Raw genomic sequence first — 23,342 nt, 5'->3', positions numbered from 1 at the left:
GTGGGTGGAAACCGGAGCACCCGGAGGAAACCCACGCAAACATGAAGAGAGCATACAAACTCTACACAGATAAGGCCGTGGTCGAGAATTGAACTCCTGACCCCAGTGCAGTGAGGCAGAAGTGCTAACCACTAACCCACCATGCTGCCCCATTACTTAAAAGCACTCTGAGCCTCAAAATGTTTTGATGGTGTTAATGGTGGGCCAATGTTTTTTAAAAAAACAAAAAAAACATTTTTTTTTGTTTTCTCAATAATATTTTGTGTGAGACCATGGATCTCCTCACTAAGGTACCAGCCTTTTTAACTTTGGATCAGTCTCTGCGATCTTTAACCACTCAGCCAGGGGAGGGCTGGCAAATTTTAGCCCGGGGGGCAAAACGTAACTCAGCAGCCTTTTAGGAACATTTTAAAGTGAAAAAAATTGCAGGTGGCCCAGTGATCCAGCCCAAGGTAGTCCATTATGGGACCGGACCAGGGGGCAGTTGCCCCCCTACCCCCGAGCCCAGCCTGCCCCTGCACAAAGCTTTCCCTGTATTTGTATGTAATTTCTGATATGGGAATAATCATATTGTAGTAGCTCCATCTGAAATAACTTGTGAGGAGGGGGGAAGAAGATGAAAGGGGTTGGTGGGGGGGGGTCTTACACTATAGAAAAAGAGTGCAATTATCCCCTGCATGCAAAATTACAGAATAATTACTTGCTCTTAATTTTTTAAGTAAGTGTCTTTTTTTTAACATGAAGTTAGAATTATTAGATAGATACATTACACCAACTTTGTTAAGTTTTTTAGATTGTTAAGTAATTATTCATCAAAAGGATTTATTTTACCTATAGTACAAAATAGTCAGTCATTTATATAGTACATGTTCATTAAAGCATATTATCGGCTAAGTTAGAGTTAAGTAACTTGCGGCTCTCCTGCTGTGGTGGAACTATAAGGCCCAGCATGCTGGCACTTATAATTTTCGCCACAGCTGGGGATCCATGGGTAACCTAAGCTTACATTAAGCTATTATTTAATAAAATAGACTTTAAATTGGCTATACTTACCCTTTAAATCCAAAGCCCCGTGTGTAATTCATGTTATAAGAGTAGTCAGGAATAGAAATCTTTGTTCTCGTTCTCTATATTATGCAGTTAATGGCGCTCTCCTTCACAAGTCTGTGACATGTAAGCTTTGTTAATGGATTTTGCTGTGATTTAATGCAAAATGCAAGGCAATGTTTATGACTGTTAGTTGAGGAGAAGTTCTACCGCTCAGCTGGTCAGTCTTCATTACTTATGAAAAAACTATTTGTGGTTTGAAAATTTGACTTAATTAGTGTCATACATTTCATGCTTAGTCTGTGTCAATTGTCCTAATGGCCGTGTATCTGCGATCCCTGGTGAAATTAATAGGTGGCACTGCTTCAGTAAGATAATAATGAATTGAACAATGGGAAGTGTTAATTACCTTTTCCCTGAAAGCGTCTAATATAAGCCATACCCCGACGCTCAGCACTTATGCTCTCAATATTTACACATCTGATGTGCGGAGGAGTCAACGGCGGCCATCTCTCATGCACTAATGCACGTCACCGGTCGCTTTTATGATCCTGCGAGAAAGATTTATCAGTTATTAATTTCACTAAATCTCAGTGAAATCATAAATGTGCGAAAAAAAGAAAAAGCTTTCTGGGGCGTGAGGGAGATATCTGTGACTTTAGTCAAGGAGGCGACGGCGGAGTCTTTACGCTTCGGAATGAAAGGTCATGTTTTTGAGACAAGGCAGCTTGATCACCTGTTGTAAAAAATCTATTACAGATATTACAGGGAAATATACAGTACAGTATCTGAACAGATCTTATTTATTTGCAAATGTGCTATTTGGTATTGCTGAATATTACCCATAAATTAATAAAAGAGGCCTGTTTATTAGTCCAATAGTGGGTTACCTTGGGCTGGATTAAGGGGATAACTGCATTTTTTTTACTTTAAAATGTTCTTAATAGGCTACGAAGCTGATTCTCGTCTCCCTCTGGCTAAATCTTACCAGCCAACCCTTGGCTAGCAGAAAGGGAATGTCTACATTTAAGATTTGCTGTTGAACTGACATATTTAATGAGTGTTATCCATTGGGCAGCACGGTGGCTCAGTGGTTAGCACTTCTGACTCACAGCACTGGGGTCATGAGTTCAATTCCCGACCATGGCCTTATCTGTGTGGAGTTTGTATGTTCTCCCTGTGTTTGCGTGGGTTTCCTCCGGGTGCTGCGGTTTCCTCCCACACTCCTGGTAGGTCAATTGGCTGCTAACAAATTGACCCCAGTCTGTCTGTGTGTGTATTAGGGAATTTATACTGTAAGCTCCAATGGGGCAGGGACTGATGTGAATGAGTTCTCTGTACAGTGCTGCAGAATCAGTGATGCTATATAAATAAATGGTGATGATGATGATGATGATGATGATGATTGTCAGACCAATTACAGCTTGGACTTTTAGAAGACAAATGTGCAATGGAGTGAGTTGTATATAGACTGAGGTGGAAATTTAGAAGCGGCGGTATGGAAAATATAAGTGAATGGCATTTGATTGTATTACAATGAAGGCAGAAGGAGAAGTGCTGGTATGACATACCACCCTAGCTGTGACAGCTGCAGACCGGATCCCTAATGGAGAAAGGCTGCAGTTCTGCCATTCCATTGGTTGGAGTATCAGACTGGATGCTCTCTTTAGAGCTAGCGCGTGTTGACCTTTCCACTAGAATGAGGCCCATATAATTAATATAATAATATTATATTATTAATAATAAATTATTATTATATATAATGAACCCCTGGCCGCATTGTGATATTTATTATGATTAGAGATGCTCACTGACCCCTGTGTAGTGGTTTTGGTTTTAGTTTGGGTTCTTGATTTCAATTCCGAAAAAGCACAAAAGTACCGAACCTTAAGTTCGGGTATGTTCGGTTCCAGAGGAACCGAGCCTGAGCATCTCTAATTATGATGAGGATAGGTGACTTGTTAGACGCATGCGGTCGTCCACAGGTGGAACGGGAGCATCATGTGATCAGCTCCAACCCAACCCAGGGATGAGCTTAATCACCAAATACACCCTACTGCTGCTGATCCCTCAGTTGCACTGTGATAAATACTGCATAGAGGACAGGCATTTCCTATAATAAATTAAGCCTTTAAAAATAGATAAAAAAAAAAAAAAATGTAATCATATAATTACAATCCGCATACAAAAAATGCTCTATTAAAGAAAAAAAGCATTTTTTCAATGAATTTTCCCTTCTATCGCCATATTGAGATGGTGATTGCGCAAGAATGACAACAGCGCCACTTGCACTGCCGCTGTTGTTGCTAAATTGGCTATCACTGTAGTGTAGCTCTTGATAGATAGGGTGAAACCCATTTTAGAGAGCTTTTTAGGGCTTTTCTCCTATCATAAATAGTCCCCTTACCCGAAGCCTTCCTCCAATTTATACTACACATCTTTATGGAAAATATTTATCCTGAAAGAGAAATATGTCTAAATCATCCTTGTCCAGAATGCAGTGATCTGTGAGCTGTCCTGACTGCATTATCTCTACTTAATGCAATCAGTACAACCATCTGAGACCACACAGTAATACCAGCTTAAAGCTATACATACAGGACAAGGCTTAGAAAAGATATGAGACACGAAAAATAATATCAAACAAGTTGTGACAATAAATCTCTATACATACATTTAGTTTTCTGAACATTTTAGATATGTCTACTTCAGCTGTAATTCAGGATTGGATTCAAAAAACATCACCGTTACAATAACAGTTTTATATAGATCATCATCATCATCATCATCATCATCATTTAGCGCCAATAATTCCGCACAGAGAAGTCACTTACATCAGTCCCATTGGAGCTTACAGTCTAAATTCCCTAACACACACACAGACACACACACACACACACACACACACACACAGACACAGACTAGGGTAAATTTTTTAGCAGACAATTAACCTAACACTATGTTTTTTGGAGTGTGGGAGGAAACTGGAGTACCCGGAGGAAACCCATGCAAACACAAATTCCATCACAATTTTTCCTAGTTTCCATGCACAGACCCAGGTTTATACAAAATTGTCTATGGAGCTATTTTTAGTATTGACCGTTAGCATAATCATTTTCATATTTGTATGCATATTTTATGCAGTTATTACAATCTGTTCTTATTATCTAGGCTTTAGAAATGAATGTGTCACGGGCACTAAGAGTCTTGCCCAGGATTTCACCAGTTGACTATGCTTACCAGAGAGGCAGAGTTTGCACAGCGGTCCTCTGGCAGCAGGGTGAATAGTGGAACGTATATAACAGCAGATGGAGAGAGGATGCCAATGGAAATGATGATAGTCAGTGACTTGCAGCTATACTGGTAAATGAGTCAGCGACTTGCAGCTATATTGGTAGATGAGTCAGCGACTTGCATCAATAGTGGAAGGCGGGTTTGAACCACGGAGACCAGGTTGGACGTGAGCAGGTGAAGGAAGGTAACAGGAGAGTCAGTGGTCTGTGTACAGCAAGTTGTACCACTGCTATTGTGAGAAGACTTGTCCAGGTGCAGGTAGGTAGCGGGGTAGTCAGTGGTCTGCGTACAGCAAGTTGTACCACTGCTATAGTGAGAAGGCTTGTCCAGGTGCAGGTAAGTAGTGGGGAAGTCAGTGGTCTGCGTACAGCAAGTTTTACCACTGCTAGTAAGTGAGGAGTAGATCAGGTGCGGATGAGTGGAGGCATGCAAAGAGTCAATAACGGTATGAAGACACTGAGAGCACAGAGGAACTTGTTCCAGACAGATATGCAGCGTTAACAGCTAATAGTCTATAACGGTATGTATACCGCTGCCAAGTAGAGAGGCTTGCACTGAGCGGATATGCGGGATAATAACTGATAGTCAATCACAAGTGTGCATATCACTGCTGAGTAGAGAAGCTTGTTCCAAACAGATCTGCAGCGTAAAAACAAATAGTCTATAGCGGGTATGGATAACGCTGCTGAGTAGAGAGGCTTGTTCCAAGCGGATATGCAAGGTAACAGTTGATAGTCAATAACAAGTAAGCATACCGCTGATGAGTAGAGAAGCTTGTCCACGAGAATATGCAGGTACAGCGGGAGCGCTAAACGGTTGTAGCGGGTATGGGAACCGCAGGTGAGCAGAGCAGGTAATCAGAAGCCAGCTGAGGACACGAGCAGGATACAGGAGACTGTAGCGGGTATGAGAACCGCTGATGAGCAGAGCAGGTAATCCAGGAGCCAGCTGAAGACACGAGTAGGATAGAGGAATCAGTAGCGGGTATGGAAACCACCGATGAGTAGCACAGGTAATCAGCAGGAAGCTGAAGACACTAGTAGTACACAGGAGATACCTTTAGAGACTCACAGGGAATGAGACTCAAGATAAGGCCACGAGGTAATGAGCACAGGTGCCTTAAATAGGGAGAGGTGCCTGATCCACTAATGAGATTAAAAGCAAAGGTCATAAGTTCTTGGATGCTGCGCATGCGCAGTGCATCAAGATGGCGGACGGCCGCGGCTCAGGACAGGCGCCGGCAGGAAGGCTAGGGAACCACGCACCAGCGCAGAGGCACTCGCGGTCCGGTGAGTGACAGAATAGTTATTGAATTGGTGTTTTTAAAAAACAAAAAACGGCATTGTAATCAAATTTACCAACGTGACATGATAGGAATTATACAGTTCCGAAGTCCATCAAGACACTATAGTCTGTCAATATATTTGAATATATTGGCAGGTATGGAAAGTATTAATCAATCTGCCATATTACTTTAGCCAGGAAGAGGACTTTGTAAGTGCAATGATATGGATAGGTATAAAATAAGTTTTCTATAAATGTAAGAGGCAGCAACAGATTATAGCTATAATCTTCACTCATTACATTATTTAAATAAGATCAAACTCATGCAGCAGAATTTTGGGGTCATTAGATGTTACATAGGCTCTGCCCTCCCTATGTATCTTAATGCGTACAGCCCTTTGTGTCAGACCGGGGCTGTGTACCAGCGTGTAACATAAATGCTACGGAAATGTCATTATAAATGTCAGTACTTCTGCATTTCATATAATTGTAATAAATACACTGTAACGTTTAAAAAGAGAGTATTTTAAATGGTAACTCCATGTATTGATGAAATCTGCTGCAGCATTTCTGTTCCGCTCAGCATCTTGAGTCTCACAAACCAGATTGGAAAGTGCTATATAATATGCAGGGACAATGTAATGTTTGGTATGGATGGCATAGAACAGGGGACACAGTACAGAACAGGGGAAGGACTAATAGTTGGTAGAATCTAAGCCAGGGAGCTGAGATTGACCATACGGAACTCAATAATACACCTGTATCTATCAATGTTACCATCACCAAATGGCAAAGCCCCACCACTGACAGACTCCCAACGACACTGTAATAAATCAAGACTGCTAAGGGTATGGTCATGTCACTGGTTCCTTATGAAATCATTGATTACATTGTCACGAATGCGGGTGTAGCACACAAAATGTCTGCCTTCACTATGTGCTTAGCACTTCTGCCTCACAGCACTGGGGTCATGGCCTTATCTGTGTGGAGTTTGTATGTTCTCCCCATGTTTGCGTGGGTTTCCTCTGGGTGCTACGGTTTCATCCCACACTCCAAAAACATACTGGTAGGTTAATTGGCTGCTATCAAAATTAACCCTAGTCTCTATACCTAAATTATGTTACATACATCTAAAGAACATTTCCAGAACACGCACATATCTCACATAAGACACCGCAAAACCTTAATTCATGCACTCATCATCTCCAGCACCGACTATTGCAATTCCCTCCTTGCTGGTCTCCCCAAAGTCAGACTTAAAGCCCTACAATCTATTATGCACGCAGCGGCTAGATTGATTTTCCTTGCAAACCGTTCTTCCTCTGCTGAGCCACTCTGTCAGTCTCTACATTGGCTGCCTGTATTTCAACGAATCCAATATAAAATACTTCTACTAACATATAAGGCTATCAACAAAATTGCACCGACATACATTTCCTCACTTGTCTCAAAATATCTCTCTACTCGACACCTCCGTTCTGCACAAGATCTGCGTCTCTCTTCCACTCTCATCACATCCTCCCATTCTCGGTTACAGGACTTTTTTTGGGCTGCACCCACTTTGTGGAATTCCCTCCCTCGCACAGTAAGACTTTCCTCTAGTCTTCAAACCTTCAAGCGTTCTCTGAAAACCCACCTCTTCAGACAAGCTTATAATATTCCTCAACCACCATATTAATCTCCCTAGGTTACCCTATTACCACCCTCTACACAGCTAACACAAGACAACAACCCTCTGACCAACATTGCTACACACACAGCCCACTCAGTACTTTTATCTTTGCATTCTAGCTGGTCCAGTGTGCAATATGATGTAGCACATGCCCTTGTGTATTAAACTCCCATTGTCCTATAGATTGTAAGCTTGTGAGCAGGGTTCTCTTATCTGTATTACCCAGTATTGTCTTATCAATGTTTGTTCCCAGTTGTAAAGCACTGTGGAATTTGCTGGCGCTATATAAATAAATGTTGATGATGATGATTATTTAGACTGTAAGCTCCACTGGGGGAGGGACTGATGTCAGGGAGTTCTCTGTACAGCGCTGCGGAATTAGTGGCGCTATATAAATAGCCGCTGATGATGATGATGATGATGATGATGTGTGACTCTTTTAATGCTTTGCCTGCTCCCTCTATGCTTAGTATGTACATAATAAAACAGACCCTCACCCACTTGTTTCACACACCCAGGGTTAGTAACCATTAGAAAGATGTATGGAGTTAAATTGAATTTGCCTTTATACTGAGCATGACGGCGTCAAGCAACTTGAAGAAAAACAATGGAGACATTGTATGGAATTTGAATCACTTTTCATCATTTGTTCTTGTGTGAATCACCTTAGCAGAGGCCACTTTGTCTTTGTTTTGAACTCGGTAATAATTTCACATAAACAGATAAAGTTACACAATTGCTGTTATACGAATATACAACAACCACTGCCAGCTATCAGCCCCATCCATCCATGAAATGATATAACCACGCATAGACAATGATTCCCTAAAAAGTGTATAAAAGTGTAGGCATCACTTACAGACTTGCCTGTTAACAGTCACAATTGTCCGTGAGTAAAAGGGACGCTAAACATGGTGCATGTAATCACCAGAAATGGGCGTGGTTTGAAAGGATTTGGTTATGGTTGAGTATATCGGGGCTAAATTGGGGGTGTAGCCTAATTAGTCTCAATTTGTGGCTGCTGACAGCCATTTTTTATGGGCAATGCAGTAAATGAATCGATCATTCCTCTATAATGCCGCTGGTTCCTAGTCAATTTATAGCATATAACTTCTGTGCAAGTAATGGGTACAGGGTAAGTAACGCTTATCATGCAACACAGTTATTCACAGCCAGGGAAGTGCGTCTTGCACCAGTAAGCTCACTAGTTCTGATTGGCAAGGTGTACTTGTATGAATAATGGTTCGGCCCACATAACTGGACTCATGTTGAGTTGGGCATACAGTCGCTAGCTTAACGTGCAATAAGCAAATTTGTACTGCGACTTTTCACCCTCAAAAAAAAAAATATTCCTATGACCACATGCAGATCTGACACCTGGGGGTAAATGTATCAAGCTGAGAGTTTTCCGGCAGGTTTGAAAGTGGAGATGTTGCCTATAGCAACCAATCATATTCTAGCTGTCACATTGTAGAATGTACTAAATAAATGATAGCTAGAATCTGGTTGGTTTTTCAAACCTGCCGGAAAACTCTCAGCTTGATACATGGATGCATTCTGAAATGCTTGCGATTCAGCAGACGGGCGTAAATATTTTTTTTCATATCAGAAAATTTCCTCCTGAACTTCACTTTTATAAGATGCTGTCCCCCTTGTTTTAAATCCTATGCATATGGAACAACAAGTCAAGTTTGAAACCACAACAAAAATACCAATCCTGGCACCAGAGTCGGAACTAGTGAGCTGTGGCCCCTGGTGCAGGGAAGCGGGAAGGAGGGAACCGGGGCCCACAGCTGGCTGAATAGTTCTGAGATCTGTCCAGTCCGCTCTCGGGTCGAGAGGTTTGTGGCCCGTTAGTAGGGTTGTAAGATAGACGCACACTGAAACGGTCGTCTTCTGAACATTGTCTACCATTACTCATAAGGATCCAATCAATTCTGATGGAATTATTATCTGGTATTGTGGTTGTTCTGGGGCCACACGCCACCACATCGGGGCCATTTTCCAGGCTATGGTCGAAAGATTGTAGCGTATGTGATGAGGTTAAGTCATATACTGTTTGGAACTTGGCCACGTTTGATGTCGTCCAAGATATGAAACATCTGCATAATCTTATGTCACTAACACGCAACGCTGTTTGAATCATAGTAATTGCCTTTAATCCACAGTGACACAGTTTACCCCAATGCATACTTAAATATTTTCACATCTATTTAATATGCATTATCAGTGTTTCATAACTTGCTTTATGTAAATGACTTGTAAATTAAATATGAAGTAATTCCCTTATTGTCTTGCAATTCACATGCAAGGTAACAGCAAATTAGTAAGCACTTTATAATGGTGGAAATAACATTTAAGTTGATCAATTCATGCTTTGCTACTGTAGTATGTGCAATAAAATATAAACGCTAACAACATAAATCAATACACTGCTGATTACTTCTATGCTAATGAATATATGAATAACAGGTAAAGCCACAAAATAATATTACCCTGAACGGTATACAATATAATGCAGCATGCTATTTGCTGTGTCAAAATCAATCCTGATCACTCCAATCAATCCTGCAACTTGGTTAAGATCATAGTCTGCACCATCGTTTTTATATGAAACTCTAAAGGGCATTCAAAGGGAAATAGGAGAGTATCTTTATTCATATTTGTCTGCATGCTTGCTTGGAGCAACAAGTGAACAATGGCCAGATTCGGTTCACAGGGAAAGTCACAATATTAGCCCAATTGTTTCATTTTTGCCAATTCAATCTACAAACCTTTAAAATGTATTAACTTTTATTTGATTTCAAAAATATTTTAAACAGGAATGATGCTACAAAATCAGATTTTTTTCTTTTCATCTGACCTTTGATCTTTCCTTTATGTCTACATTTAACCGTACTGTTCTTATCTCTATAATAGGATTTTTATCTGTAAGCCTTCAGCAAAACATACAGTAAAAGGACAAAAAGTGACACAGTGCTTATGGGGTAAAGAATTCCACAGCTTAACCACTCTTACAGTAAAGAATCCTTTCCTATGTCACAAAGAATCAGTCTTTCTTCCATTCACAATTAAAGAACCTCTGTATTCTGTCTGGTCCTGTATAAAAAGTTTATTAAACAAATCCTTATAATGACTTTGGACATATGTATACATATTAATTACGTCATCTCTTTTGTTCAAAGTAACTTAGTTTTTCAAAAACTTTCCTCCTGTTAATTACATAGCATTAAAGGTCTTCACCAAAGAAGTTCTATCAACCGACAATGTCTAGTATAAAGATCATCTACTATTTGGCACTAATAGGTATGCAGTCATTAAAACTATGTCCTAAAATTCAGACCGCACATTCTTTTTAAACAAAGGATTTTCCAGCTTTGGGGATCCTCCAGGGAAAATGCAATCTTATCATTTTAACACAGTAGCTTTCATGTTCAGGGGAGAAAGAAATAAGAAAGACTTGCTTCTACTTTTCTTTGGCTGTGTTCTTTAAACTGCAAATTCCTACCCCCTTGCTATAGAGCCTCCGTGTTATCTTCCATAGAAGTATCTTACTGAACCATTATGTACAGACTTGATTCCCATTATCTAAAGATCAAAAACATAAAACATGTTTGATACATCTATTTCAGCACACATAATAGAACTATTTTCAAAATTTCGTTCTCTATTTCAAATATTTTATGTTAGTAATAAAAACGCCTGATATGTTTAAGCTACAATATTTTTTTTAAACAAAAGTTGATTTAAACATAATGCTACAGCTAGGACAATATTTTATGGACTGCAAAAGAGTCATATGAGTTAGAGTTAGGTGCAAATCCAGGTACTGGGTGCAAATTTGCACACAGGCAAATCATGTTGCAATACAAGGGGTGCAGATGCATTTTTCTTTTGCATGCAGGGAATATACTGACTACTTTTTCATGTACCACAAAAATACTGGACAACTTTATTTCTAATATTTGATTTTGGGTTGAGCTACCATGCTCAACCCAACTCTAAATATGTAAGCATATTTTTAATTTGTTTTTTTTTAGAATGCCTGATAAATCTATCCCCAGATCTCTCAGCAGATATTGGCGTTCAGATGTCTACAATTGCAAATCAATTAGCAGTTTATTTTGGATTTTATTAAAAAAATTACAGATTACATCACAAACTTTATATGATCATGTTTCAGAATCGTAAAACCAGAGCTGGATTAACCTAATTGGAGACTGTAGGCATACAATCATTGGAGTCATAGTCATACTTACAAACTAATGAAATTTCTTTTCCAGGAGCCTGCCGAGGAAGGTGGGCGTGATGGTGGCGGGGCTCCAAAATCGCGTAATTTTGGACCCGCGGGGCCAAACGCAGCGATTCCTGGTGAATCGCAGCATTTTGGATCTAATTCTGCCCACTTCCTAAGAGATTGCTACACTCTCCCGGGAGTCCGTGAGACTCTTGCAAAATGCGGGAGTCTCCTGGACATTAAGTATGGTCATAGTACACATCGCCAACCACAAGCCACACATAGAAAGTTCCACTGCTCTAGTGGTCCAGCTACAGCAAAATTATGATACTATCTTACACAATTCCCCCCTCCCTGTTCAATGAAATCATAATCCTACCACTACCCAGTTCATTTTACAATTTACACTTCAGTTAAATAATTCTGAATACATTGAAAAAATGGCTTCTCAGGATCTACAACCACAAGGCACAGACTGGGGCTAAATAAGACATTAGTCATTTTACTGTCATTACAATGATGACAGGTCTTCTTTTGAATCGAAGAGTTGAAACTTGACTTGTTGCTTGATATCCAAAAAATAAAAATCTCTACTCCGTCTCCTCGTTTTGACAAGGAGAGGGACAGACGGAAAGCACACTCAGTATGCTGAGCTGGGATGTTACCCTTCCCCTCTCTCCCCCCTCCAGTCCTTGCTCCACAATCAGCACTTTTCCTTGGAGTAGGGGAGAAGCCGTGGTGTGATTAGCATGCTGGGCAGGTTGTTAGGCTAGTTAGTATGCTAAACAGTCTGACTATTATGCTAATTGGCAGAGACATAGAAATTCTCTTTGGTGAATGGTGGTGGGTTTTTGGTTTATTGGGGGTATTTTTGCAACAGACTATTGACTTTAATGCTATCATTATCAAGAGATGACCTGTCACTGAGGCCTTCAGCCTTGTGCTTTTTATATGGTCATGAAACTGAGGTGATTTGTAATATCCGTAATCACTTATTGGGGGGGGGGAATAGACTATTCCTTATAGTACACACACATTAGAAATAATAAATCAGCTTCCTGACATAAAACATGAAACATACACAGAGTAAAAAAACACACCCTCGCACAAGCACAATCCCAGGTAATCAATGTGCCATACAGAGCCCAGTTCCTTCAGTGTACTTAACAGGGCCCATTGCCTGGTAGTCCACTGTGGCTATATATCCCAGGCCTTGGTGGCACAGTGTGGCCACATGGCCCAGTCTTTCATGACCCAGTGTGGCCATATATAACCCAGTCTCTGGTGGTCCAATGTGGCCAAATATAACCCAGTCCATCATGACTCAGTGTGGCCATATATAACCCAGTCTTTGGTGGCCCAATGTGGCCATTTATAACCCAGTCCCTGGTGACTAATATGGCCACATATGGCCCAGTCGATCAAGGTCCAGGGTGGCCATATATAGCCCAGTGCTTGGTGGCCCAGTGTGGCCACATGGCCCAGTCTTTCATGACCCAGTGTGGCCATATATAACCCAGTCCCTCATGGCCCAATGGGGTCATATATAACCCAGTCCCTAATGGCCCAAGGGTATTACTTCCCACCATCCATGCTCCATTTACATGTCTCCATATTCATCCTGTCAAAAAGCAGAGAGCAGCTCAATGACCCAACAGACACTTACATCTTGGCCAGCAAAACCATTTATCTTAATGTAACTGTAGGCAAGTGACATCATACAGGAGCATTTGCTAAACAGATTTACACTTTTGCGGTTTTCAAATTACTCTTAGTGTAACCATGTATACATTTGTATCGTCTATATAAAGTTTAATTTTAATGGGTAATCAACTAAAATTACATATACCAGTACATGAATTATAATACAATAGCAATAAAATGGTAGATACAGAGAAAAGTTCAAGACAATGCTTAAAACCCAGAAAAGGCTACATGAAGCATTTACAAACTGAATACTGCTGAGAGATTACATAACTTGAAGATCATCATTTTATATACTTTAATTAGACAACGGATTAAACCAGTTAACTGTGCTAGAAGATCTTGCCTTAGAAATTAATATAAGAAGGAAACACAATTCAGAAAAATCCCTCATTTGTGCAACTCAATTTTTTTTGTGTTAACTTGACATTTACTTTCCTAATCGTTTAGTATTATACACTGAATTTGATAACTCTCTTACAATATGCTTCCAGCTGTGATCTCAAAGTCCATGAGATAGTACAAGTCACGAAATATCATAATGACATTACTTTCCGCTATGACTTATTGATGATCCAAATGTGCCTAAAGGCATGATGAATTCCTTATCAATAGGACAAGTACGTACAAGGAGACATCTGCATTATCTAACACATGTTAGCTGTGCCATTAGAATGACATTTCACAGTGTGTGGCTGGAATTCACATGTCATTTCCTTTCTTAGTGCAGCCAATCGATTTACAAAAATCTAGTGACATCAGCAATCTCTCAGAAATATGCTCTGGTTTAAATAACAATAGTTCAACAAAATGTTTTATTGTTTTCCCAACTTCTGACATTTCCATGGGATCACCCCAGCTCCAGGAGTCTTCTACATTTATCTAAGTCAGTATTGGCTAACCTGTGACACTCCAGGTGTTTGTGAAACTACAAGTCCCAGCATGCTTTGCCAATATATAGCAGCTTATTGCTGGAAGGGTATGCTGGGACTTGTAGTTTTCACAACACCTGGAGTGTCACAGGTTAGCCAACACTGATCTAGGTAGTGGTCTAATCCAGCTTCAAACAATCCTCTTCTACTGAGTGATATTTGTGAGTAGAGATGCTACATGGGAGTTGTCACACAGGAGAGGGGATGTGAGCAGAGAGGGCTGACCAGTTATATGAGTTGGGAGCAGTTACGTAGACAAATGGGATGGATAAGAGAGCCATACACTAGCATGTTCGAGTCAAGTGATTTAGATCATCATCATCATCATCTATTTATATAGCACCACTATTTCCGCACCACTGTACATTGGAGCTTACAATCTAAATTCCCTAGCATACACACACACACAGACTGAGAGAGACTAAGGTCAATTTGATAGCAGCCAATTAACCTACTAGTATGTTTTTGGAGTGTGGGAGGAAACCGGAGTTCTCCCCACGCAAACATGGGGAGAACATACAAATTCCACACAGATAAGACCATGGTCTGGAATCGAACTCATGGCCCCAGTGCTGTAAGGCAGAAGTGCTAACCACTGAGCCACCAGGATAGGCAATCTGATACACTCCAGGGATCTCATGGATGGACCTCTAACCTTCATAAGAGCTGCACATTATTCTCAGTAATAAGTTAAAACAATGCACTTAATTAAAAAAAGAGACACCTATCTGTGATAACATATCAGTGTTACAAGTTATAACAAACAATTCTGACAGGTAAGCAGGAAGGAACTGGATGAAAGCTCAGAGGGCAGTCTGTTGCCCATCCCTCAGTTAGATAACGGGTATGTGGTATTGCAGAGGTGGTCAGTGTGGGGACATGTATTATTGTGATGCATTTTCTTGCCTAATTTTTTTTTTATTTAGCAGCTTGTGTAACTCATCAATTACAAAACACTGACTTGTATTAGGAGTCTTTTAATTAAATCCAAAACACCATAAACTAACGACTCCCATGATTCCCATAGAGGTTATATTTGGCAACTTTCAAGACCCTTCTAAACATTTAACTTATCCAATAACAAGACCTTGGTTGGGGGTAGGATGTCAAATGTTAATGTTACAGTAAAATGTGTCACAAAACTGGGGATAATTGTACTATTTTGCCGAGGTGCGAATGAAATGTATGAGGACACTCCAAGTACTTGAAGTGTCAATTTAATCAAAATGACACCAATAAAGGGATTTTCCTTTTTGCATTTTTAAAATCAAATGCATTGCCTTATATTAGTTTGATGGGGGTCCCTCTCTTTCTTATATCAAGCAGGCTCATAGTACTTACTCTACATATAGTTAGAACATCGGCCAAGTGAGAGATATCTGATCGTGGTTATTAATGAAAGCTGTCTGCTGATTCTATGCTTATAATGTCTCTCAACCATCACAAAGAAAAAAAAAAAGATTGAGAATCCTTGTAGAAATCACTGATTGCTGTTTCAATGCCGTCTCTTCACTAAATCAATGAAATAATAAAGACTTAAGTCGTCTCATCATCGTAATTTCCTACGGGCCCCCTTTTCAGTCAGGTAAATAGTTGAGTCATTATCGTGTTTGTGAGTTGCCCGCACCTTTGTGAAGCATTCAGTGGGAAAGGTAATGTTCAAGGTTAGTGTTACATGGTACATGGAAGTCGAAAATCCAAATGTGCAGGTCGAGAGGCAAGAAATATGTGTTTGGTATTAATATCAGACTGATATTTTAGTTACGGCATAGGTTTATTGCTTTCTCAATGGTGCGTAAAACTATATTCTGCTCTCTGTACACAGGGAATTTGTCTTAGTATTTTCCGTGGCCAATGGAGCTTGCAATTTAGTTTTTGGTGTTTGCAAAACAGGGAAAGTGATTTAAACTAAGTTGTCTCAGGTCAAAAGGAGTTGACAAGAGAATGTGAACTGGGGTCTTCAGTACATCTTAGCGGGAGTCATTAACCATTGAGATTCTCCTTCCTTATGTCAATATTATCTGTATTTTTTCCTGATTTATGCCTGGCGATAATGGGGAGCTCAAAGAGAAGTACCACTGCACCAGGTAATCGCTATTCCAATCTCTTAATCATTTATAAGGGTTTTCCCATAATGTCACTTTCTGATGGTGCACTCACACGTGAAGAGGCTTATTGTCAAAAAAAAAAGTAAGTAGCGAAACGCGTGTTGGCGTTCGCCTCGCTACACTCCACCATGAATTACTAACTTTAATAACATTAATAAGTTTTAGCGCTAATCGTGATAAAGAACTGTATGTTAGCGTATGTATGGTTGGGTATCCTATATGATTGAGACTAAATGATAGTTATTTTTAAGTAATATGGGGTATCCTATTCAGGGTATACCGAGTACTGACATTGGACTATTAGGAAGGATACCATTATAACAGAAAAATCTGGATAATCTATCACGATTATTATAATATGGAGACCAATCACACTAATAATAAAATTGGATAAAATCTACGTCAAGTTAGCTTTCAATGGAGTAATTCATGTTATTATATATAAGTAAACAATAGTAATTGATACAATCTCAGAAATAATTGAGTTATACAAAGTAGCGAGGCATAGCAAATTTTGCTATTTTAATTCACTTTCACACTTTAATTATCACTTATTGGTTTTAAATATTTTGCCATCATATCATTAGGGAATCATTTTATATTTCTAAATTAATTAATAAAGAATTTAATATTTTATTCTAAAGATATCGCCGAGAGCCTCAATTAGCACATTTACTTTTCTTCTCTTTTCTTGACGATAATGGGGAGCTAGCATATTAATATTTTGCTCATTGTGATCCTTATGTACAGTTGGACTCAATTTCTGTCTAAAATGTAGGTATAAATTGTGCCCAAATAAAAGACGCATTCTGCATAGTATATAGGCTGAGTCGGAGACATCTCATCTGATCGTCATCATTATCGGTTTGTATCTTACACCAGGGGTAGAGCACCTGCAACAAACAAGTTTCCCGACAAGTGTATCTGCGTCTATGTCCAGGTCAACATCGATCATTTACTTGAACACGTTCTTACTGCTCCTTTAGACTACGTACAGACTGGCATTTGCAATTAGTTTTTTTAATGCAAGTAAAATACATCTAACCCGCATTTCATTGAAGCGTGGGCTTGGTAACCGTTTTATATGCGCTTCGATCATATTCTCAAGTGCGTTCCATCTGTGTTTTTGAAATATGCGCATGTGACGAAACAGGAAGTCGAACCTTGTTCAAGCTACAAGCATGCTGAAACACATATGAAAATGCTTCTTTACTGCACCGCAAGACGTGTTCAGAGAAAGCACCGCAGTTAAATGCACGAAAAAATGCAAATATGTGCCGTCTCCATTTATAAGACGAGTTGTCTTTTCACAGCCCTGCGTATAACTTTCATTCAAAACACATCTTAAAACCAGAATTTGTAGTGATCAAAGTCCCATTACATGATAGGACCCTATTCTACTGAACATATGGTGGGAGTCCCCTGAAAGGGATGTACTAGTATTGAGGAATGGAATTAATTGCTATTATTATTCAATAACAAGCCTATATACTAGTAATTAGTCCCCAGTGACTAGATAGGTTACATTCTTGTGATCATTGGTTCCACTCAAAATAACGACGGCTTCGCCCGTTAGTAGCCATAGGGGTATTATAAATATTGTTACCCAAAATGCAGCAGTGACTATTTTCAGCCTCTAAAAATAAGTACACAGCTTCACACAGTTTAGAAATTTTCAGGTCATATCAATTTGGCAAAAGAAAATATCGTTTGTTACACTTTTATAGACACAGTACATTTACCATATAGCATTGTCCCCAGAAACTATTGTAAAATTAAATCATTGGTAGCTTTGCAAGCGAGGATGTAACAATAATATATAAAACTGCTTATGCTCTATAGACCTTGCTTTAGTCCTGCTTGATTAAATCCTGCAGTGATTTCTTATGCTTTGTATCTCTTTGTACTGCGCTGTGATATTTTTTGCCCTGTGACTCCTTGTGCCTTGTACAAACTCTGTTGTAATGATCAATGGGTCCAACTGACCGTTTTTTGTTTGGTCCAAAACCCTCAAGCAGAAGTCAAAAGTAGTCAGGCCCCAAACAGATCATATGCTGAGGCCACTCAATATTCAGCCTTAATAAGAAAATTAAAACCTTTTATCAATGATATTTAAATAACCTATAAAATTAGTGAATATATTAGTGAGCGTGCATTATAGCCCCTCTAAAATTGGAGTCCCAGAGCAGTTGTCATCTCTGCCCGACTCTGAAACCATCCATGGTCACTACTACTTTGAAGATAAAGAAGTTTTAAAATGGTTCTTCTGCTTAAGCATAACAAATCTATGCATAGGCAAACCGAGGAGGGGGGTCCTAGTGCCTGGAAACCTCCCTCCAAGCCTGGGGCACTGTATAATTGAGGTGGCTGGACCCTGCTCCCGCTTCCTAACAGTAATCCACGCAGCATTGCCCATGTATATTATGGGGACAGGAAGAGTTGGAAAGTAGCCAAGTACTGTCTAAAATTATAGCCACGCCCCCATGCATGCTGGTCACACCCACTGGTGTCGTGGTGTGGAAACCCCCCTCTACAAATCCTGCGTTTGCCCCTGTATGGTTTGCTCTAATCATGGAGAAGAGTAGACAAAGCACTTTGCAGAAACCTGACCTCCTCTTGGTGACTGACAACTTTTAGGGACTGACAACTGTGCTACACAGTCTTTTCTCTCCCAGTGATGTATGCACATATTGAAGTTATAGTCTTCCTGTTCAAGACAAAAAAAATAGCTGGATAGAGAGTGATTTCTGTTCAACTTTGTGAATATCTTGAAGCAGGGATATCCCGGGGAGTTTATTTCTACCAGAAAATCAGTTTGAACATATAAAAGTGTATTACTGTGGAAAGTTTAGGGTAATGACATTCTGGCGGCATAAAAAGTGAAATGTTCAATGGTTTTTGCGATGATAACTTACAGTACTTTGTGCTATTATTGCTACCAATCCCTGACTGTCGTAGCTTCAAAAATAGTCATTAATATATGAATTATTATTAACGTTATTATTGCAGACATTACTCATTGGAATGGACTCATCAATAGTTATGTAATAAACATTATGGAGATATATTTCCTTTTATATTTTGGTTTGTTTTCTTGCTCAGAATGCCATATTGTCGTGTGCAGGACAGGGCACAAATATTCTAGAGAAAAATGTTGAGCTAGAACAAATGCCACCTAAAGTTAGACACCAGTCACTATTAGGAAGTAACAATGGTGCCTACTTGAGGGTATTGGCACTACTGAATCTGTAGGCACAGAGTCTAACGCACCCCTGGCCTTTGCCAGGGACCCACACAAGGGAGTTTGGATTTTGGCATGAGGGACACGCTGGTTGCAGCCCTACAGAAAAGAAAGCAACGAAGCAGATGAAAAGAATGGTCAGGTAATAGGGGTCAGGCTAAACAGTACCGGAACAAAATCCAAGGGGAGCATCAGAAGAGAGCCAAGGGTCAGATTCTCGAGGATATGTCAGGAGCCAAGGGGTTAACTATAAACAGAGTCCAGGAGAAAGCCAAAGACAAACCAGGAATCCAGTAGAGTGTCAGCACACAGGACAACCAATGCTAGAGCACAGGAAATGAAACCTAATACTCTGGCACCCTAATGGGGCCAGAGATTTCCTTAAATAGGGAAAGATCAGCCCTGATTGGCTGGAGGATGATTCATAAACTTAGCAATGGAACACGGTGCCGCCTGCGCATGTGCCAGCAGGGAGCCGTGCCGGCAGGAGGCAGGCAGCCGTCCTTGGCACACGGGAGCCGTGTGGGGGATGACGCCTGACACCACCCCTTTTTAATATTGAGCATTTGTTCTTGGACAAAATTTTTGAGTGGGCTTTTAGATTTTCCATAGATTTTAGACTACAAAACATTCAATTAAGTATATTGCAAAATTTCTTTATATTGTCATAATTTGGGAATGTTTAGTCCCTCTATAGACATGTAGACATTTGACAATGATTGTACGGATAGATTGACAGACTTGGGAGTAATGCACTTGCAATTTCCAGACTTGCGAAAGATATTTTCTGCTCTTTTATAAACTGTATTAAGTTTATCCGGGATATGAGCAGAAAGAATGGAATCCAGTTTTAGGATAGACCAATATTTTCCTACAAAGCATTTTAGATTTTTCTTTGACGCATTGAACTGTGAAATAAAAGAGCAAAAATATGTTTTATCATCATTTCCAGTTTTGTATATTGATAGGGTACTCCCAGCAAGGCTTCTAGCCTTGGCAAGGCTATTATCCAGAGCTTGTAAATCAATCCATAAATCTGTAATATATACCATATATTATTTCTCAAAGGTTTCAATATTAGTACAGTCTCCTTTAAGTCTACTAAATAGCAAATAGGGAAGATTATTCTTCCAGCTGTCAAGATGCAACTAAATATTACTATACAGTTTCTTTTCATAGGTATATGTACCTAATACTTATTAATGTTTCATAATGTTTCATATTTAATATATGTGTATGATTATATCTAAATCTATTATTGTAAACTTTTAATTCCCTTTGTTTACATCAATGGAAAAGATAAATGCCTCAAATGCAGCTTCATTGCCCTTCCAAAGACAAAGGCCATCAATAATTTTTTTTGTAAACTTAATATAGAATTAAATATTTTATTTTGATAAATGTGTTTTCTCACAGCTTCCCATATATAGATTTGTACAGCTGGGTGTAAAAATCACCCCCATGGCTGTACCACATACTTGCAGGTAAAATTGTTTGTGTAAAATAAAATATTTGTCACACACCAGGCTCTTAGGTCCTGTCACTTATCCCTCCGCTGTCTTTCTAAGTTGTCCCTGCTGTCCTCAGGCTATGCTGGTTTCAGATCATTCTGCAAGATGCTGCCCAGTCTGTCTCCACTCCAGAGATCCCTCCAGAATCACGGTATTGGATTCGGTCACATGATTCCTCCCAGCCAATCAGGGGATAGCAGCCTCCACGTCAGGTTTACCTCCAAAACCAGTTCCTGGGAGCTATCATCTTGGATCTAGTCACCTGGTCCATATCAGCAACTCAGAGTGCTGCTTCTGCCCAGCTGACCGCATTCTCCAATAAGGAATCTTCAACTACTATAAAAGGACTTCCTGGAGCCCTCACCTGTTGCCAGTGCATTATTGTTTTTCAGACGCCAACCTGGTTCCCAGTAGTCTGCAATACTTTCTATTGTTCCAGTTCAGGCAGTGCAGTCTGCATCCCGGTTCCAGCATTCCGGTTTTATTCTAGTTCCAGCATTACCAATTCCATTCCAGTTCTGTTCCAGCATTCCAGTTCCGTCATCCAGCATTCCAGTTCCAGCATACTGGTTCCATTCTGGTCCCATCATCCAGCATTCTGGTTCCCTTCCGGATCCAGCATTCCAGTTCCAGCATTCCGGTTCCATCAACCAGCATTCCGGTTCCATTCCTATTCCAGCATTCTGGTTCGCTTCCGGATCCAGCATTCCAGTTCCAGCATTCCGGTTCCATCAACCAGCATTCCGGATCCATTCCTATTCCAGCATTTTGGTTCCATTCTGGGTTCAGCAATCCAGTTCCTGCCTGGCCTCCTCTGCTAGTTTATCACCACCTGTTCCTGTCCTTTCACCTACATGCAAATGAACATAATCAGGCCGCCCAGCTTTGTGTATCTAGTTACCAGCCTAACTCCAGAGACACCAACCAGTCTGAGTACAGACAGATCCTCAGGCTTGACAATATTTATGTTCAAGGACAAATTGTGAGTGGTCTAAAAGGAAAATCCAGCAATATTACGTGTGGCATTTCCTTACAGGTATACTTGAACTGAACTCAAGAGCTTTGTATGTGGCAGAGAGCTGTGCAACGATTGTTTATTTACTTTACACCATTTATATGTGTCTTCCTAATCAATATTATCCAAAACATTGTAAGACCTGGGAAGAGTACCAGTGGGTCTGGGTCTTGTGAATTTTAAGAGGTGTCAAAAGTAGGATCCAAGGGTTTGTATTATTAAGATGGTTATGTTCCTTAACATATAGAGTCCATCCTCTTGATAAGACCTCCTTTGGCAGAAATCAAACATTTAAAATGTTTAATAATGGTCTTTCTATTGCGTTAAAATTTTTTCCACTCTTCCTCCTTCGCAGAACTTTTCCAGCTAAGAAATATTCTTAGGTCTTTCTGTATGTAAATATGCACGTATTGTAAAAGCCATTCCAAAACATTAAGCTTTCAAGTATTTAGTGTTTAGTATTTAGTATTTATTCTTCCAACCACCTGGCCAATATTGCCTGTGTGCTGGCTGCCACACAACCCCACAAGTATAATTTACCTTTATCCATCGCTATTAACCTTAATGGTTGTCAAAATGTTTTGTTTGTGGCCAAAATTTTACAATTTTTGTTCCAAACATTTTCTGGCTTATAGAAGTATTTTTGTGTAAGGAACTCTATACTGTGGACCTTTTCGTGACAGGTAACCCTCGCTGCCTGTCCTTTGTAGTGATATAGTCATATTTGACTAGTTTACGAGCAGTTCTCTCAAAGAGTATTCTGGGGCTTCCAGATCTTGCCTTGATTTCAACAGTTCCCCTTAACTACCATTTCCTAATTATTTCTTTTGATAGTGGAAATATTCCTTGCGTTACACAGTGAACTGTCTTTATTTGCAAGTCATCGATCAGCTGCATAGATCCCATGATGATTGAGAGTAGGCGCAGCATCCTGAGAGGTTAGAAACGTCCGAGTATTTATTCAACTCTGGAATTGTCTTCACATGTCTTAATTTATGGCCTAACATGTCGTTAAAGCTTTGAGACCTTAAAACATATATCAATGAATCAGTTGGAAGGGTGCCCAAACATTTGCACGTGCCACATTTACTGTTTTATTGTCTTCAATCTGTTAAAGTAAGCAAGTAAATAGTAAGTTTATCTTAATATGTGCATAAATATAGTATCCTGCAAAGATTGTGTTCTTTTCACTTAGAGTTTGTTAGGGTTAATCTGCCTTACATCACGTGTGCACTCAGATGTGCTATGCATGTCAGCTACATAGATGTGTCTCCCTCTGAAGAACTGTTTCTGCTTT

The 23,342-nt window shown here is 39.8% G+C and overlaps 1 protein-coding gene across 1 annotated transcript in view; it reads right to left on the bottom strand.

Moving 5' to 3' along the window:
• Nucleotides 1-21,617, bottom strand: part of LRP1B (LDL receptor related protein 1B) — a 728,477-nt gene extending 706,860 nt beyond the window's left edge. The window contains exon 1 of the mRNA XM_075181401.1: nt 21,533-21,617. Within this exon, the coding sequence (XP_075037502.1) occupies nt 21,533-21,617 (85 nt within the window). The remainder of the gene's footprint in view (nt 1-21,532) is intronic.
• Between the last annotated feature and the right edge of the window lie 1,725 nt (nt 21,618-23,342).

Source organism: Mixophyes fleayi, chromosome 7, assembly GCF_038048845.1.
Source record: "Mixophyes fleayi isolate aMixFle1 chromosome 7, aMixFle1.hap1, whole genome shotgun sequence".
Lineage (NCBI taxonomy): Eukaryota > Metazoa > Chordata > Amphibia > Anura > Limnodynastidae > Mixophyes > Mixophyes fleayi.
The sequence above is the reverse complement of the archived record's forward strand: the minus strand, read 5'-3'. Positions and strand labels throughout refer to the sequence as shown.